Below are 19,854 nucleotides of genomic sequence, written 5' to 3'. Positions count from 1 at the left end.
GCACTCTATTTTATCTACTAGTAGTTCTTTTATTTCTGTGTAGTAAGTAGTCTGTTTAAAGTCTCATCAGTGTCCTTTACAAGCAATATTTAAACATTGAAGGTTTCTGTGTAGTAAGAGGAGAAGCTAGAGGCGAGCAGAGAAAGGGTATTTAGCACTTTTAGCTAGTGTATAGCGGAGTATATCAGCACCTGCTTATACATCTCTGCAGAGTAGTCTCTGGTAGTACCTTGCACCTCTGAGAAGCTACTCCTGGAAGACAGCATCAGCAGCAGATGGGCGAGATACAGCGGAATATTCTTGGACCTTGGTACTGGTGAGGGCATGTGAATCTTATTGGGAGTAGCAGAAAAACAAGACAGAGCTCCTGGAGAGGGAGAGGTAACTATGGGGCTTTCAGTGTGCACTTCTCTGCTCAGACACACTCTTTCTTGTGCGACTGAAAAGAAGTAAACTGAGACAGGAGTGCATGGGGAGATGCAAACCCTCAGGTTTATTTCTTAGCGCACTGTTGACCTGCTGTGGCAGGCTGAGTGACCTTCTCACTTTTCTCACCCACAAGGTTTGGATTCTGTCTTGTAGGGCTGGAGCTGCCCTTCCTACATATCTGTGCAATATACAGTGAAATAAACCTGGGATCATTAGAAACATAACACAAAGAAATATTCTATTTCTGCTGTCTCTGTTTATCCCTGCAGTGAAGAGTTAGCGCTTGGCTCTCCTCTGTCAGCTGTGGCGAGGAGTCCAGCAGCATAAGTGCAAGAAGAAGAGACCCAGTTCTGCTGATAGTCAAATATAATACATGAACCAGGTGAACTGTGTCCACCCACCAGCAGACAGGCCACTCTCAAACGCTGCTGGAAACAAGATGAAGTGGAAGGTACTGGCACTGTACATGATGAACACGTGCAAGGCTTGACACTGCTATAGTGTCTTGGTACGACACATGATGTTGAACAGACTGTTTTGCATACAGCTCTTGGTCCACAGCAACTAATGAGATCTAGAAACATGCCCTGGAAGAATGGCTAAAGCTTGCTCTGGGCCCAGCTGCAGCTGTGTCCTGGTGGGAAGTGCTGAGCAACTCTGCTCTGGTTCCAGGAGCTGGGGTCCCACCTGAGGTCCCGGAACATGTTGGGAAAGAAATGGGAAACTGGTAGTGCTGACAGCACTGTATCGCTGGCCAGGGGTATGTGTACAAATCACAAACGGGACGGGACTGCTGTGGACCATGCCTTGAGCTGTTTTATTTTTCAGCATCAATCTCATTACATGGTTATGACAGTAGGAAGATGCCAGCAGCTCACATCCCAAGCAGCAGACCAAGAACTTAGTGTTACAACTTTAGAAGTTTTTTGACCAATCACACAAAGCAAAAGCTCATTGACAGTAGTTCTATCCAACCTATAAGTACACGTACCTTTGGTTAAAACAATGCTTGCTTATTTTGAATACAATACCTACTTGTAAGCATTAAAACACAATGCACAGAGCTCCATTATTAAGCTTCAAACTTCCTAATATCTTGCTAGATAAACTTTTCTGTAGCTTAGGGAGTTATTCTAGACAAGCGTTAATACACAGACCATTGTTCTATTTGTCCTTGCTTTTCTACTTTTTAAATAATTTTTCTGCTGACCTATCTCATGGCTACTGCTTAGCTCTAATCACAGTTCTGCTGTCTCTGAGGCCTGCCTTTTGCAGCTTTCCCAAAACCCTCTGATTTCGTGGATTCCTACACACTGTGCTGGAAGCTCAGTCTTTTCCATGCTGTTCTATGTTGTGGCTCCATCACAGCCTGCGGGGAGAGTGGGACAGGTCAGGAATTCAGTGCCTTTTGGATGGCTCTTGGGTCCAATAGAAAGAGGCTGCATGCAAATTGGAGTCTTCATATACATGGATTATACTGGAGATTAGCAGTAATTACCATTTAGGGTAGTAATATCAGAGAGCTTTACTGAGGTGCACTGGCTCCACTCATCACCTGGTCTTTAAATCAAGATAACACACTTTTCAGAAGAAGGTACTTGGGCTCAGTCTGCATCAGTGGGGCTGCTGAAGGTACTCAGGATGAGAGAGGGTCAGGATCTGGTGCTTACAGAAGCTCAAACCAGTACCGCTTCTGGCTTCAAAAATCCTGCTCTAGGCAGAAGGGACAACCTGTAATACTCTTTCTGGTCCATTTTTGTCCCCAAGCAACATTGTTTTGTGTCTTCTGTTGGTGGGTGAGTGGCACCTCTTGGACCTAGTCAGGCACCCTGTTACCATGTTAAACTGGCCTGAACTTCATTTCTGTTTGCTTATAGGAGTAGTGGTATTCTTTGCCTGTCTTCCAGTTGATGCCATCAGCATAGCTCCCATGTGCACCCATCCAGTACATCCCGTTCAGGTTGGAGTAATGGCAGTCATTGTACCACCACGCTCCCTTATATTCTGTGGCACAGTTAAAGGAACTCATGTCATTGTCGTGATCTGTTGTTGAAAATGGCATGTCCTTGTGGTACGATAAGGAGTCCCCTGCAGAGAACACACGTTCATGGTTACTGCAGTAGGGATCACAAACAGGACACTGATGTGTCTGTGCACCCCTGCTGGGCACCAGTGGCCCTTGCCAGGTGCAAGGCAGGTTGTATAAATCTTGCTGCTCTCTTGCTCTCTTTCCTCCTTTTCTTGGACAAAAGTATCCTTAGCTCTGCTAAAACACATCTATGAAGGTAGAATTTATCTATGCCTGTGAATCAAGTGGGCCAGATTCTTTTCACAGGTACACAGATGTCACTTCTCTTGGAATGCTCAGGTTCTCTGCAGATACACAGGTCTGAATTACCAGACAGGGTTGCAGTGTGCACAGCCACATAAACCTAGAGCACCGCTCTCTCAGGTGTTGGTTTCACTCACTCCTGAATGATGGATATTGAATTTTGAAGATTTGTTTACTTAAAAAAAAATAATAAAAATCGGGTATTAAGAGGATGGAGTGCTGATGCTGCAGGTATTGAACAGCACCCCAGCCCTGGAAATGTTAGACCACCTGGGCAAATGTCTCCTGCCAATGTAACCAAAAGCAGACCTTGACCTGGCTGATGCAGAGCTCTTGGAAAGGTCAATTGGATGGGGTGCTGCCCAGGACCAGGCTCATTTGCAGTTAAACCATAGGGCTGGGCTTGAAGGTAATGCTCTGAGTCTCATTTCTTCGGGTGATGCATGTCCCCCTCCATCCCTGTACCTAGAGGTCACTCAGTACCTGAGGTACCATGGCCAGTTTTAAAAAACTGACCCAAAATGTAGCTGATACAAGGAGTGTGCATAATACATCTCTGCATAGAAGCTGAACACTTCTGAAATGCTCTAGGAAACAGACTTTCCCAGTGAGCTGCCTCAAACTTACCAGCGTTTCCACCAAGGAAGTCTCCTAGAATCAGTCTGTATTTCTCTGACTCTCCTAAAACTCTGAATGAAGCATACTTGACAAAATAGTAGTTGTTCTCAAAGTCTCTGAGGTCAACACGGAGTTCACAGGGTCCTAGAAGAGAAGATGGACAGCAGTGGTGCAGGGCAGATGGTGAGTATACAACTGGATTTCAGAGTGGAGGGTTTAAGGTGCTATGAGCTAACTTGAGAGGAGCTGCCACTACCTGAGACATTTTGATTTCCTTAAAATTCCTGCAGAGCCTCCTATACCTTTGATGGTTTTCTAGGGAAGCACCTTTTCAGATATGATATTGGGTGGTCATGGGCAGGGGTCCTGCACACAGCTGTAACTCCGAGGTTGTGTATGGACCAGATGATGCCATCACAAACAGTCCTAGTAGGAAGATGTGTTGGCCTGTCTCCAGGGTAGATCATGCAGCTAGTTCATTCTCTTCCCTGATTTCTAGTTTTGCTTTTTTTTTAGAGTGCAGTTTCCAGTGTGCAGTAGGCTGCAAGAGCCTGCATCCTGCTTGGGATTAACAATGGGGACCTCAGATGAATATGAGAAACTCAGAGGTCGGCAATGACCCAGTTTGGTATAGGGGTTGGACTCTCATGGCCCCAGCCTGGGACAGAGGCAGACCTTACCCAGAGAGGTGAGGAAGTGGATGTTGTCATTCCCCATCCAGAACTCCGTCAGCTGGTTGCCAAAGCCTCGTTTGTATGAATCCCAATCTCGCAAGAAGTTCACTGATCCATCCCAGCGCCTCTGAAAAACCTGAAAGAGACCCTCAGCCCCACCAGCCCATCCCTCACTCAAAAGCATCCACAGTGCCTGGGGGACACACCCACCATGGTGAATGCTTCCCCTGCATCAGGACACTCTTGTAGGTGTCTGGGGAGCAAACCCCACAAGAATCCCTTGCTCAATGGTCTCTTCCATATGCCCTTGGAAATGAAAAGGAAATGATTTGCTGATTTAATCAGAGAGTGGGTTAGTGGCACTCAGCCTGCTTCCAGAGACAAGTCTTGGGGGAATCCCCTGTGTCCAGAGGGATTCACTCTGGCTTGCAGGTGTGAACTTCAGCTGTGTTTCTATTTTTGAGCCATCCTTTGCAGCCTTAACAAGAATCAATATAGGAACATGTAAACCTCCCTCTCCTCATCCTACTCACAATCCATCCCCCACCATCCGTGTCCATGTCACAGAAGACGGTGGTGGCATTGCAGTCTTGGGGGTAGATTGTGTACCAGCCACTGAAAATCTTCCCTTTGGCCAACAGTTCTTGGCAGTTCTCCGGTTCTGTGCAAATCAAACAGATCAAGTCCAAAGAGTTATAATGTATTTACGGTTCACAGGAGCACACCAGCCTTGAGCCTTTGAGCCCTTCACCACCTATCTGGCTCTCTGCAGGACCTTAATGCAGAGCTGCTGGGAGCCAAACTCTGCCATGGCTTCTGGGCCCATATGTTGCCAGGGAGATGGGCACCTTCAAAAAAAGATGGTCTAAGGTGCTGAGACTCCTCTCATCTGCAATGATCTGTATGATGGAGCTGCACTGAAAAAGATGACAAACTCATGATCCAGAAATTTGTCCCAGCTCCAGAATGTATGCAGGGCACAGAGAGTGGGTGGGCAGTGGACAGCAAATAAATTAGTCACACAGGACAGTGTTACCTGTGAGGCAGTGAACAGTGTTCAGCTCATCCTTTATGGATTGAATCATAGAATCACTTCCAGAATGGGTTGGAAGGAACATTAAAGCTCATCTCATTGCCCCCCCCTACCATGGGCGGGGACATCTTCCACTAGGTTGCTCCAAATCTCATCCAAACCTGGCCTTGGACACTTCCAGGGATGGGCAGCTGCAGCTTCTCTGGCCAACCTGTGCTAAGGTCTTACCACCTTCTGAGTAAAGAATCATCTCCTAATATCTAATCTAAATCTCTCCTCTTTTGGCTCTAAATCGTTCTGTAAATCACACAGTGACAGTGTCCTATCACTGTCCTTGCAAAAAAATCACTCTCCAGCTTTTTTATAAGCACCCCCTAAGTATTAGAAGGCCACACTGAGGTCTCCCCAAGAAACAAAGTGCTTTTGAATATGTACCTTTATATATATGTGTGTGTGTGTGTGTGTGCGCATGTATATGCATCTTATGTATACTTTTTTCCCTCCCCAAAACCATACCTGCTGACAGAAGTTCAGATTCACAGGAGACTGAATTGTCCCTGTCAGACATCCCAACCTACAGCTGCGTGAGTAGTTGTTTTAGGGAAAGCCTGGGAGGATGACCAGAGATGGTGGTGCTGGTGGTGCATGTGTCCCAGTGTGCTGTGTGTGATACATGTGTACACAGCTGTACCAGGCAGGGTACCCTGCTCTCTTAGGAGGGAGATGGTCCTGGACTTGGCCTTTTCCTTCCTATTAGTCAAATCTTTTACATGCCCAGAGAAATGTCTGGGGCAGCAAGGAACCAGTTCAGTGGCATCCCAATCTGTCAGGTGTTACAGCAGCTCTGATCTGTCTGAGCCTTTATTGTGGCCCTAGAGCACCCAGCTGTAGCCAGAGCGGGTTGTAGCTGTCCTTGAACTTTAGTTCATGGAGACAGAGCCAGATGGGGCAACTGAAAATTGTTTCTTTTATTTTTCTTTTTTTCTTCCAGTGAATAAGTTAGTCTGAGCACTATCACACGTATGAACTCCGCAAGTACCAAAGGTGTCACTGCAAGTGCAGGAGTATAATTGCCTTTGAAGTAGCCACATGTCCATACAGGTGTTTGCAGTGGTTTCATCTTAGAAATCAGGACACCAAGTCTCTAAAAAATCGACCTCCTCCAGGACACATGGAGGACAGGACATTTAAGTAGTGCTCAGAGGACCTGACTTTCCCAGCATGGCTGGAGTACAGAGTAGACCCACAGAAGCTGCATGTGTCTGTGAGACGCAAAGATAACAGTGATATTTCCTTATTCCATTCTTCAATGTCACTCTGAACTCATTTCTATTCCTATCCTGTCCTGACTTCTGGTGCAGGTAGTCCACCACCATCCACTCTGCAGAGCTGACCGGTGTCGTGAAGACCTAGGATGAAACTTACCCCATATTTCTGGAAATCCAGGCTCTCCTTTTGTTCCTGTTGGATAAACAACACCATCAATTGCTCTCCACCTTCCACACCCAGCATTCCCCTTCCCCAGTACTTGAGATTTGCCAAGACAAATCCTGCTGCACTGGAAAGCTGTTATGTTACAGGAAGTGATTGGCTCATCTGCACCAAGCAAATGAAAGGCATAGAGAAAGCAGGCAGGAAGGGTTGCTCAGTATAAGCTGTCCTGGCTGCTGCCAGGCCCACCAGAGGAGACCCACCAGCCTATCTGCACAGACCTAGTAAAGCACAGAGAGGCACGTGGGAAGCCAATATCAATTTATGCACAAGGAGTGGCAGCCTTGCCTCTCTTGGCCTGTTGGACCCGGCATGATGTAGTTCCTGCTGGCATCTGTTTTAGGGCTTAGAGGTCCAAATGGTGAGACTGACACAGGACGTGTCCCTGTTGGACCCAGCTGCTCTGCTCTGCTTGCTGCTGTGCAGCCCATGGAGCTGTCTACCAGCAGTTTGTGCCAGTGAATCCCACTGGGCTAGGACATGTGGGATAGGAGTGGGTGAATGTGGGAAGGAGGAAGCAATGCACCTTGGAAAGGCAAGTTGTAAGTCCCATCAGGGGAATGGCTGCTGCTGGTACAGGGCTTCAGCCAGTGGTTTGGGAGCAGCAGTGACAACTGGAGCACTAGAACCATCTGCCAGACCAGTGGTGTTGGACCCCGTGATTGCCAGCCAAATTCCAGAGGGGGAGGCCACAGTGCAGATTTGTGCTCAGTGGTGGGTGCCTGTGGCCATCACATGCAGGATGATGGCATAAGGGAAAAAACCCATGTTTCCCTAATACCTTATTGCTAGTGCTGGTAGAGACATGTTCCTCTGGCACTAGCAGCAACTGAATTTCTTTTGAGCCTCTGCATTTTGCCATAGCATGAGAATATTAAGAGCTCTGCGCAAATCTGGCTGGTCCCTCAGCCCTGTGGCTTCTGCAGCTGATGGTGCCAGGTGGCAGCACCAGCTGCCTGAGTTAAGAACAGCACCTGTTACTGAACATCTGGTTTGGGAGCAGGACTACCCACAGCACCTGCACCAGGGCAGAGCCTACGATGAGGTATAACTGTCAGCAAACAGCCCCATCCAGTCTCTGTAACTGCTCTCATCTGATGTAGGAGAACAGCACAGGGTAGAAGTTTACAAAGTAGCTCACATGATAAATTCAGCACAGCGTGATTTACCTTTCAGTCCTGGGAAGCCAGGCTCTCCAGCTGCTCCTACAAAATATGAGAGGAAAATGCTCATCACAGACTATCCAATGCTAATGAATTACTGTGCCTCTACAAATGGCTGCTCCAGCCCCTCAATATGTCTCAAATGTACGAGAGAGGCTGTCAAGAGGTGCAAAGCTACAGTGCTTGGAGGAGTGTCCCAGGTGGTGCTGCTGCCTCAGCCTGGCTGTTCTCTTGATCAGCAGTATCTCCCAGGAACAGCAAGAAGAGCAGGATATAGAGGAGAGAGAGCTGCTTCTCCATCTCTTGGAATGTATGGGGCTTCACAGTTCCATTTCAGTGATTTTTTTGTGGGGGCTTTCTCTTTACAGTCAGGCACTTAAAAGATTTTGATCAATAGGGTTTGTCAGGGTTTTCAGTGGTTTTGTCCATCTCCTGCTGGCATTTCAGTTCAAGTCTTGGGTGCTTTTGGCCAGGAAATAGCTTCATATTCAGCATGTAAAAAGGGACGTCTTCCCTTTAGTTAGTCAGTGCTGCTCAGTCCCTACACAAGTTCCCTTGTGCTAGATCCTTTAGTAGAGACACTTTTCCAGTATTTGCAGCACATTCCTGCTGAAGGTCCTAAGCAGGCCTGGGCAGTGAAAGCCAGTTTCTCAATAATTGTCCTCTTCAGGGGTTCATCCCATTACAAAGGAAACCTCATCCTGTGCCATTGTTTGATCTCGTTCTTGTGGTCAAGTGGGCACTGCACACCGAGTGGAAGGCTGAAGGCTGCTGAAAGCAATGATATGCCTAGGCCTGAGCAGGGCTGAGCCAGAGTAGACTTACAAGATGAATCGTGAATATTGTGTGACTAACACCATCAGTATTATTTACCTAAAAATAGATGACAAAGATGCTTATGCTAACTGTTTATAACCTTCTGTAGCTATCTGCAAGAAATGTATCATTTTAAGAAAATTTTCCAACTGAGAGGCTTGTTTGTAAGGTATTTTAGGGGAAAACCCTCCCAGCCAAGACCTGGGCTCTGGCTGAGCACGGGCCCTGGCTAAGTGGAAAGCATGCCATCAGATTCGGGCATTCCTGAGCTAAAAATAAAATCAAGTCACTTTGGCTTGCTCATTTAGGCCTGTAAACACTGGACTCCCTTTCAGGGGAAATCCAGAGACCTCACCTATGGGATCTCCTACAGCATGTAGGATTTCCCCAGTTGCCAGGAAGGGTTGCCCTTCCTGTGAAACAGGGCTCCCCAGCGACTGGATGATGTTAAAGTATTTAGGCAATTAGTGATGTATCCTTCTAAATCACTATCCTGCCTCTTGTATAGTAATGATTAGGTGCATTACCTTGCTAATTTTTTGCTTGTTGCCAAAGCCAAGCATATAGTTTTATTGAATGTATTATTTAACTTTTGTGTTACCTCTATATTCATAGTAAAATAAGACCATTCTTTCCACTGGTATGTTCTTTAAATTGCCCATGTCAATTGGCAGAACAAGCACTCGGCATAGTGCCTCTGCATCAGGCCTCTGGGCTGAAGCTCCATGGAGAGCTCCAAAGCTCCTCAGGGCTGGGAGGCATTTGGGCAGGCTTGCTGTGCTGGGGGCAGGTTAGGGTAGGAATGGGGAATGGGGAGAGGTCTGATTTTAGGGTCAATGAGAAATTCTGAGAAGAGTGGTGTCTTCTGTGTTGTGGTCCGGGACACTCAAGGACACTGTTTCTGGTGTTCACTCCATGCAAGAGCCATACCCCAAATCAGGCTTTTCCTAAGCTACTTCAGCACCGTTTCTTAGCCTATGGCCAGTCCTGCAGTTCATCTCTGTAGACCCAATCTCCTAATATATGTCCTGAGCTTGGGGGCATTTACAGATTAGAGCTGCATATGTTGTACATTACCTTTTGCACCAGGTGGTCCTGCTTTCCCAGGGAATCCCTGGTCTCCCGTTTCTCCTGCAAAGAGACTCATTTTTTATGTGCATGTTACAAACTGACCAGAGCGGGGAGTCACAGAAGCCTGGGCAACTGGGCCTTGCCTTTCACAGAAATGGGGGAGCTGAGGTAATCAGATTCAGTCTTGTAACCTGGTTTTACTCTTTTACCTTACTCCTGTTTTTCTATTGAAGCCTTACTATACTGGTACTGCCATTCAAAGTCTAAATTTGCAATTCACATATGAATTCTTATGAGCTTTGATACATCGTGGAGCCAGTCTATGGATTTTGCTATGGTAGGTCATCTCACTCAGCTGACATGATTGACCTTCTCTGTGAGTTGGCTATGAAAGCTCTGAAGGAGCCCCATCTCCCTTGCTCCCTGGAATAGAGGTTGCCAGTACATTTCCCACACTGTTCCCCAAAAAAACAGGCAGGAGATTTCAGCCTCCCTCCCACCCAGACTCTTGAATACAGACCCAAAAAATAAATGGATGATTTTCTGTAGAAGAAACTAATAAGACGCTTCACACCCCAAGATCACATCAGATTTGTGACAGGACTTAAGGAAGAAACAGGTCACTCCATGTGTACCAGCATGTGTTTAATTGGGGTGTTTTTGTCTCCAGTTCTCCAGTTCCTCACAGCAGCCAGTGCCAGGCCAGCTACTGCTCCAGCCTCAGCTTGCTTCTCCTATGCAAAGGAACAAAACCATCTCATCTCACAGTGCTCATCACTGGTTTTGGGGGCCTCACCTTTTGTTCCTGGGAGACCTGCTTCTCCTTTTGGGCCAGAGACACCTGGGATCCCTGGACATCCTTGAAGAATGGCAAGTCGGTCAGCGTCACGCAGTCCCACTATTCTCACCTCTGAGAAATGAAGACAGTCTTTGTGAAGATTATTAAGGCTCTGAAATGTCTTGGAGAGGAATCCAAATCAATTGAAGTTGAGGAACAGTATAATCAAAAGCACTGAGTATGGAAGTATCAGGGTGTTGAATGGATTGACAGATGGCAGTGAGGATCTCACATATTAGAGGAGCCAGACTCTGCATCTCTCTGGCTTCAGGGGAGTTCAGTAGGAGAGGAGGCTGATAAATATGACATTGCATGCATGACAAATATACTGTAGTTAATAAAACATAAACTGAGAGGTGCCCCAATGGGGTATTCATAGCAGACTAAGTGTCACTGGTGGATCTGTGGGCAGTAAGGGTAAGAGTTCTTCTGAATTTCCTGATGGCAGGCCTGTTTGAAATTGCCCCAGGCCTTCTTGGGGAATACAGTGAGAACGCTGTGCTGCGCAGCATCCCCAGATGGATCCTTTGTCTTGTTCTGTATCCTTTGGTAACTGCACGGAGGACCTACTGAAAAAAATCCAAACTGGGGAGGAAAACTTCACTGAAGACTGTCTGTTCCTAGACACCCCACTGGTCAGGGAACGATGTTACATCACTAATTGGAGCCAGTAGCTTTCTTAAACAGCTGCTGCTGAGACTTCAGTCTCCCCTTACTCTCCTCCCACTGGCAGCCGAATTTAAAAAAGCATAGAAGGAAAAAAAACATATGCTACTTCTCCCCCCTCCCCTCTCCCTTCCCAACCTCTTTCTCTTATCAGGAGAGATGAAACAGGCTGTCTCAGTGAGACAGCAGTAAGGTTTGTGGTTTACTCACCTGAGCAGGTGTCCTCAGCATCACAAATAGTCACTCTTAGGCTGAGCAGTACCAAAAGGACTGGGGCCACTGTCCCCATGGCCAGTGCTGCTCTGCACAGCTCCCCTCAGCCACTTCCCGGGTGCTGTGGTCAGCACTGACCCATCCAAGCATTTTATATCTAACAAACAGCCTCAGTGCAGGCTCCACCTCTGTACTTGCCCACTGGCTGCTCTCAGGTCTGGGGCCTGGCTGAGTCTCAAGTTATTTCGCAGATAAGCTACTTTCCAAAAGTCTGGGGTTGGGATGGAAAAGTTCTTGCCTCACTGCCCCGGCCTGCCTCACCTCCGTCCTCAGTAAATTTCGGATGCCTTTCCCTTATCATATTGTATTTCTATTTTAGATAAAATGAACCAGCAAAACCATATTTACCTAAGTGTAGACAGCTCCCCTCATCCTCCCTGCTAGTAGCCCTCTATGAAGAGCAGAATTTACTGTGTAGATGGGAAAACTGAGGCACTGGGAATCAAAAGCCCAAAGTCAGCTGAGGCCAGTGGCAGAGAGAGGCTACACAGCCTGGATCACATTCCAGTACTCTTCCTGTCTGTCAGCCCAGCACCACTTCTTGCCCTTCAAGCTTCCATTTGTACATGATTCATGAATGACAGAGTTCAAACTCAGGCAAGGGTAGGTAGACAGAGCATGTTTGATTCCCCCCCGCCCCCCCCCCCCCCCCCCACCTGTCCATTGTATTAGTGAGCAGGATTTCTGGTTTCTTTCACCCTGTGCTTTGCTCATTTCTGGCAGTGTTACTAGATCCAGTCTGCTTCATCATATTATTTTCAGACCCAGAGCCTGTAAAGTTTATGAATTTTAGTAGAGGGCAGAACTTAAGTTTTTCCTCCTTATTGTTACATCCCAGTTCAGAGGAGACTGATTTATTGGAGATTTTTCCCAGGATATCAGAGGCAGAACACAGCTCCCCCTCAAGCACTTCTGTCATAAGGTGCTTCTAACAGCCCAACTTCCAATGATACATGACAGTTTGATGCTAGGCAAATGGAAGAAGGTGAGGGAGAAGTAAGTATTTGATTGCCATTTAAATTCAGCATCCCCCATATAGCCCAGATATACACTCATATGCATATTCTTATTCATATATGTAATAATATAAAATAATAATCCAGTAGATGTTGCAGTCATTTTAATTCCTAAGAAACAATTCTGACAGTCGTTCTCCCATCTGGAAAAACTGCAAGAAAATCAGAGGAATTGGGGCAAAATGGTCTGCATTCAAGTTTGGGTTTTGCTTTACCTGAGAAAGAGCATCTCAATTGTGGCAGCTGGTGTGTTGCAGTTCTTGGGGCAAAATGAGATCAGATCCTTTCTTCCTTCAGGAGAAAGCCTCCCAGAAGGAAATAGAAAAAGGATTGGCAGGTGCTAGGGAGAGAGAGATCCATGCAGGACAGTCTAGGGTGAATGGGAGCTGTACACCTCTCTTTTCTCATCTGTACAGCCTGTGCTGTCCATCTGCAGTGGATTGGTGTCTGGAGTACGGGGCAGGTGGAAGTGATGTAGAGCCAGCCCCCTGCACTGAGAAGCCTTCTCCTGCCCAGTGCCTCTCCTCTCTTTGTGGAAACATCTGCAATACCTTGTTTCAACTTGGAGGCAAAAGCTGCTGCCTTCATCTGTTTCCCTTTTGTAAATTACTCCAAAAAGCAAAGACCTTACATATTACCCCATAATTACAGTCTCTCTAGGACTCCAGGCTAGATCTGTCTTGACAGATCTAAAAATAGATTAAAAATGTTTGCCCTGCTTTTTCCAGGTACTCTATTAGCAGGTTGCAGGTCTGGGTTGGGCTGAGAACGTATGTTATGAAAACAGCTGTGATGTATCTGCCCAGCACTGATGCATCCCCCTAAGTGTAACCAGCTGTGAGCTCCATCCAACCTGGGGGACATCAATATCTCCCCACTTTCATCTGGGAAAGCAGCAGTGTCCTTGTTGACGCGGCTACTTTTGGGAGCAGGGAGGAGACTGCCAATGAACAAGCTTAGTCCAAAGTAGGTCAGACTCCTGGGGGTAGATTTTGAAATTGGCGCAGAGATCAATATGTCCTTAATTGCCTTTCCTCATGCCAGTACCCAATGAAGGTTGCAGAGGGCTGATTAGGCTTGAAAGCATACAAAGATCTTAGATCAAAGAACATCCTGACTTCAGATAATCTTGATATATTCCACATTTTACAACACTACCAAAGAAGAAACGTGATTTTGAAAATATGATGTTCTATTTCCAAAACATTTTAATTTTTTCCCCTCAGTGCTGCTATTTTGTAGGAAACTCCTGAACACATAAATTTCAAAATACAAATTATTGAAATTTAGTTTTCCAGATGCTTCAAGGTAGAGAAGATAGCTCAAAATAAGGTAACTCTCAGCTTCTTTTCTAAACCTACCCACCCATCAGAAAAGCAACTTCCAGCTGCATTGTGATATGTAATATGTGGCCTTATGATAGCTCTTTAGCACTGGCATGCTATGAACCAAGACATACACACCTTTTCAAAACCACAAACTCACTCACCTATGATTCCCATATGCTGGGTTTCTCCCTCTCATGCATAAGGTTCCAGAGCTCTAACATGCAACTTTAATAGCAAGCCATGTGCACGTAATCATGTCTTTTCTAAACCAGCATTTCCCTCAACTTCAGTGTAACCCCAATTCACCCAAAGGCCTTGCAGGGCAACAAACTGGGTCCATTCAGCCTCTGCTTTAATCTTAGGATGTGGGGTTTTAATCTACTCCCAAGTCCCTTTTTTGATGATCCTTGCCTGATCCCTTGCTATCCCACTGCTATCATGCCTCACTCTTGATTTAGCTCAGGCAGCTCAGAGACAATGATACCTACTTTGTCAGCTAAGATATGGACTTCAGATCTCCAGAGACACTTTCTGAATTTCTTCTAGAAGGAGGAGAGCACCTTCTTATTTATTTTTTGTACAGAGAAAGCCTATCAAAAACAACTGCAAAAAAACCATAATCTCCTACCTTCATTGTTTTAACAGTCTGTATTCTCAATTACAAGTCCACCTTGATTTCTTGACAGAAAGCACAAAGACAGACCATTCAATTGATTGCAATGTCTCTGAAAGAGCAACAAAACCTGCACAGACCTAGTAGTTACATAAATGCATAATGAACATTTCTGTTTCAGCTTTAATACCTTTCTCAGTGCCCAGTTCTACCCATAAGCTTCACATCATCACTGCCAACCTAGATGCTGTTAGATTTCTGCTTATTTGAGAAGACAGATTGTGTATAAAGAAGTAATATTATGTGGCACAGTATAAGTACAGTTCAAGGAAAAATATTTCAAACATATTTTACAGACATAAAAAAGCATTGAAAAAAAGCTGTTACTGAAAAAAAAAATAAAAATCCTGCCTTCTTTCTGGGAAGCTGGTGGTTATGTTGTTGGGGTTTCAGGGCCTTGCAATCCTAACAGTAAAAGTGCTATAACAAAATCATCCACTGAAGTGGTAATTTCTGAAATGAAAGGATTCAATTTGCCACCACAGATGAGCATGGGAAGCCTTAAACTGAGAGTTTGCTTCTCTTGAAACCTCAGGAGGCCATCCTGCTAAACACAGCATTTTCAGCTTTGTAAAATTCATGCCTGTGTGATGGCCAGGAGCTGTTACTCTGGAACAAACTGCTCCTGTCTGAAGGTTCCCAGAAGAATGCCATTTACACACCTTGGCTGTTTGCAAAAGTGAGGACAGCAGCCACCTTTGTTTGTGTATGCGCTGTTGTCATATTCATGGAAAAAGTGGCCAATACGAAGACAGTTTCATTCAGCAGGGAACACCTCATCTCAGTATTTGTTAGTAATAGCTGTGAACATTTCTTAAAATAAAACAGGTTCAAATAATATCCTTAATACCATGCTGCATGCTTGGGCTAGCCTCTAACAGGACCAACAAAGCAAGTCTACTTCTGTTCTTCCTACCCAGGCCTCATCCACTACAAGAATGTTCTGAGCTCATTGGTGAGGCTTTCTATGCATTTCAGTTACAGTAATTCTAAGACAAAATCCAAAATTATTCCAAAATTAAATACAAGAGACTGTAGAAAATGTTACATAGTGTTCAAATGTCTCCTTCATGCTCTAGAAAAGTAAAGGCTACTTTATATTACAGCATGGCTCACTGCTGCTCTGGAGAAATGCATACTTATCCTTTCAGGAATGAGTGACTTGCCAGGAAATAGAAAATTAATCTTTTTCTAGACCTGCTCACTATAATTAATTTAATTGGTTTACATTAGTGTAACTTCCACAATCATTCCGTTCCAGGATAACTGCAAGACATACCTCTTCTAGATTTTGGAGAGAAGTACACTGAAGACAAAGTTTGCTGAATGCAGTAATGTTTTGGAGTAAGGTTTTGGTTTTCCTCTACTTTCTGTTATGGAAGCTGTTGTTTAGCAACCACCCTGCTGAAGTCCTCACTCTGGGGACTGGTGATGGAAACACAAAGCTAAACAGACAGTCTCCAGCTCTCTGGTTCTACTATAGAACTCAGAAATGGCCAAAGGACGTAGTCTACAGCAACGAGAATAACAACAACAACAACGACGAGAGAAATTAATCCTACCTAGACAGTCTAAACAAGAGTATGGCAGCATCCCTTAGTAATATGGTACAACACGACTCACCACAGAAGACTCACCACAGAACGGTTGTCTGGAAGCTGCAGCTAGGCAGAGGAACACCAGTGAAACATCTGTTGTCAGAGTTTGGGAGCTTCAGTAAGATGTAACTTTTATTTGCTCCAGGCTCAAAAGTCCAGACTATGCTCCTGTGCAACAAACTACATACTGCTACCTAGCTAGGGGCCATATGCTTTCCATTTGGAGCACCTGGCTTTTTCTTTTAAAAGTAGGACAAAAAATTAAGTTACTTCTCTTGCTGGAGAAAACTTTGTCCATGGGTATTTTCTGAAAGATTGCCAGGGACCTAAAACCAAAATAGCGATTGTCTGCTACAAAAATTAACCCCACAAGCCATGTGCACTCTAACGGGTCCAAAGGAAGGCTATCTGCCTTATCCCAGTTCAAATGCAGCCCAAAGTAGTAACTCAGCATTCTGTAGAAATGGTAATTGTAACTATCTGAGTAAATATGGCTTTTGGAGATACCAGCTCTCTCTATTTTACAGGATTTAAATTCCTTACTCAGCTTGTCTCATAGAGACCATCGGATACATGTGTGTCCACATTAGGCTGCCGGGCAGTGCAGCAATACAGGAACTATGTTCTTGCTTGTCTTGGCTTTGTATAGTTTCCTAATGCTATGAAATGAGAACATCTAGAACCTCCCTGCAGTACCTGAATGGAAACTTGCAAGCAGCAGCTTTTAGTTTTTACTGGCATCTCTCCCATTTCTCCTCAGAATATTTTCCCCAGCTACCAAAATCTTCTTCTTAAAGCCCCTAAAATTTCCTACCGCCATTCCCATTTCCTTGCATTCTGTTTCCAACATTCCTTGCAATGTTTCTAATTCTCCTTATACCCAAACTCCTCCATCATTCCTACAGCAACCTTCTCAAGCCCTCTACCTGTTTTCCTGGTTACTACTTATTTGGCTTAGAGCGCTTGATAAGGTAGTTCATTATTTGGAGCATGTGGTGATAGAGCATTGGCCCTTGGAACACACAAGGGTACAAGATTTCCCTGCAAGCTGTTCGGGGCTATCTCCTATTTGCACAAACCAGTTTTAATTCTTGAGGGCTGGGGAAACAGGAAAAATGACAAGGGCTAGAGCAGAAACACTGAAAGCAGGCTGGTGCCCAGCTTTGTTTCCTTTAAAAGACTAAAATAGCAACTCTTGAACAACACAGAAATACGACCATAGCATTCACTTTGCATGGAAAATGCTGTTGGAGAGAAAGAAAAAGAGAGCAAATCCTCTGTTGGTATTTCAACAGGCATTTGCAGGACTAGGGCTGTACCAGTGCCATTTCAAATAATTATCCAAACTGATATTGTTTGCAAGCTATCTGCCTTAATTTTGTGACTGAAAGGTTAAAATATTTTTGTGAAAATAAAAAAGGAAGATCTTAGAATCAGTCACATAGGATAGTCTGATAAAAGTGTATATTACGTGTAAGTAGCTGCTCCAGGAGTGCCTTACTTTGACCCTCAGGTGGTTATACAGTGTATTACTTCTAATTTCATCTGATATTTTTCCTTGCCTCTCTGAGGGTGCGAAACAAAGAGCTCTCAGACCTTAGTATTTGGTCTTACCTCCTATGTTTAGTGTGGAGTACTAGAACATTCCTGCTGCAAATTAGTCCCTGCATCCAGCATTATTGATTTCTTTCTTTTCAATTGAAGACTTAATTACAAACCGCGAGCTTCAGACAGATTAAATAATTAACCTTCATGAGAACTCTGTGAGACCAGTAGGCTATATTTCAATCTGAGGCTCAGGGAGACTCAGTGAGTACCAGTCAGAGATACTGGTTCTGAATGCCTCAGTTGGAATTACTTGATTTGGCTTCAGCAAATGAGGATATTTTATATGCAGCCTTTGTCTGCATACAGCTCTTAGTAGGCATGGGTTCCACAGATCCCTTCTCAGGGTGTCAGGAAGGTCATCTACATAATGAGGTACATCCACTAATAAGCCAATGTAGGAAATCTGGGTAGGTAAGAGAACACTACAGCAGGGAAATAACTGAATGTTATTTTTCCTGGTGGAACAAAAAGAAAATTGTAATGGATAGACTTGAAAGAAATCTCTATTAATCTCCATCCTGCCTCTTTTTCTGCTGCCTTATCTGAACTTTCAGATAGATCTATTTTTTGAAGTTTAATTCTGAGTAATTGCTTAAATCCAGGTGTCATTTAAAAACTCACAAGAAAAAAATGTACTGTTGTCAATTCCCTGAAAAAATGAGCTTTTAAAATCCTTTCTCTCTGGAGGGTAGGAGTGAGTTAACAACACAAATTTTAAAAATCTGATGAACAAAATTATTCATCATATCTGCTACAAAGCCAAGAGTCAGTACATTTTTATAATTAGACTCTTCTAGCAAGAAAAAGACCTCTGTATGTGATCTCTTTCAAATTGAGAGAGTCAGTCACAGTGTGTGCAGTCCCTCCTGTTGAACTGGTGTTAGCATCATCTGCTGCTGGGATGCAGCATTTGATCTCCCTGGGCAAACCTGTCCCACACATACAGCCTTGGCAAACCTGTTCGAGGTATTGCAGCCTGGCATGCTACACATTTTATTGAAGCAATAATATTTCCTTCAGCAGCTTTTAAATGTTTCCTTTTTTTCCCAGTACTGAGTCACCATCTGCTCTTAATTCATACCTTGCTATTGAATCTGTTCTTCCAAGACTGCCAGGAAGGTTACTCAATTTCGTTAAGAGTAACCATTCAAATACTAATGAACTGCCTCTGACCTGGGGGACCTGACAAGCATCACATCAAACACCATCTTGTTTTTGGTCTTTCTCCTTCAGAAGAGAACATGGAGAAATGTTTTCTGCTAGAAACTTCCCCACAGTGAGGGTTACCAGTGTTGATGACAGGTGAGGAAGATGGAAAGCTATAAAATTTCTTTTGCTTCCCTCTGCTTGCTCAAGAGGGAGGAGAGGCTGTGATATATGGCATGGCAGACCAAAGATGGGAAACTTCATACAGATGGCATAGGGAGGGGAGAATGTGAGATCTTGCCAGCCAGGTACCACCTTATTAAGAAAATACTGGGGAGAAGAGGAAGGATGGACACCTTACCCTGCAAACAAAACCTGTCTGTTCAGACAGAAGGAAGCAAAGGAGGCTGCAGTTTTACCCACCCACCTCTGCTGACGCAGAGGCTGGGGCTCAGGGCAGCTGTGCAGCCCTTCCCCATGGCACTAATCCTGCACTGCAATGTTGTGGTGTTGCCACATCTGGATCCAAACAGGAGAGGATAGGCCCTAACCATTTACTCCTGATCCAGGCACACTCACACAGCCCTTCCCAGGGTGTTGGTCACTCATCTCCACCTTCTTGTTTTCATGCAAAGAGTCATCTGAAATGATTCCCAAATAGCTAAAACACCAAAGCACACTGGGAAAGGCAGGTTTAACACAAAATAAATGGCCGCAAGAAAAAAGTAATCTCATTTAGCACAGGGTGTTGCTCTTCCTGTTTTCCTTCATGCTTTTCTATAGAACAATCTGTAAACGGAGGTGAGGAAAATCCCTCTCCCTGGAGGCAGAATTAAGTGATTATGCATCCAAAATTTACTCAAAATTTTAAAACTTGAGCAAGCACATAGTAGTTCCTGTCCACAGCAAGTCTGGCAAACCTCATTTCTCTTTAGGTGGCATTGGCCACTTGGCCAGATCTCTCTGTGTCTCAGGCACTGGGGACTGCATTGACCAGGGCACAGACAGTCTGAAACTAGTCTGGATTGCCAGCATGCTGGGGACAACTGGGGACCGGAGTGAACAGAAACAACTAGCCTCT

General features: G+C 44.9%; 1 protein-coding gene and 1 long non-coding RNA gene across 4 annotated transcripts in view; one reads left to right on the top strand and one right to left on the bottom strand.

Moving 5' to 3' along the window:
* The window catches only part of LOC134428250 (uncharacterized), a 39,483-nt gene that overhangs the window by 2,292 nt on the left and 17,337 nt on the right, over positions 1-19,854 (top strand). The window contains exon 3 of one of the 3 annotated variants that reach the window (XR_010030357.1): positions 10,298-10,846. The exons of 1 other annotated variant lie outside the window; for it this stretch is intronic. This is a non-coding gene — a long non-coding RNA (uncharacterized LOC134428250). Of the gene's footprint in view, positions 1-211; positions 1,306-10,297; positions 10,847-19,854 lie in introns of those variants that run through there. One more of the 3 variants, XR_010030358.1, reaches the window with a different exon arrangement.
* On the bottom strand, positions 1,290-11,489 carry LOC134428249 (ficolin-1-like). Its single transcript, XM_063174793.1, has 9 exons — positions 11,342-11,489; positions 10,424-10,537; positions 9,634-9,687; positions 7,747-7,782; positions 6,512-6,547; positions 4,587-4,714; positions 4,060-4,201; positions 3,389-3,523; positions 1,290-2,517 (listed from the first exon to the last, which is right to left on the bottom strand). Exons 1-9 carry the CDS (start codon positions 11,418-11,420, stop codon positions 2,270-2,272), a joined length of 972 nt encoding a protein of 323 aa, XP_063030863.1. The 5' UTR covers positions 11,421-11,489; the 3' UTR covers positions 1,290-2,269.

Source organism: Melospiza melodia, chromosome 22 (genome assembly GCF_035770615.1).
Source record: "Melospiza melodia melodia isolate bMelMel2 chromosome 22, bMelMel2.pri, whole genome shotgun sequence".
NCBI lineage: Eukaryota > Metazoa > Chordata > Aves > Passeriformes > Passerellidae > Melospiza > Melospiza melodia.
The sequence above is the reverse complement of the archived record's forward strand: the minus strand, read 5'-3'. Positions and strand labels throughout refer to the sequence as shown.

Excerpts from the sequence above, each read along its gene's own strand:
- LOC134428249 (XM_063174793.1), bottom strand. The coding sequence starts at position 11,420 with ATGGGGACAGTGGCCCCAGTCCTTTTGGTACTGCTCAGCCTAAGAGTG. Across the intron at positions 3,524-4,059 it reads CCACTTCCTCACCTCTCTGG|GACCCTGTGAACTCCGTGTT; the intron begins GTAAGGTCTGCC and ends CTTCTCTTCTAG. Across the intron at positions 2,518-3,388 it reads CTTCCTTGGTGGAAACGCTG|GGGACTCCTTATCGTACCAC; the intron begins GTAAGTTTGAGG and ends TGTTCTCTGCAG.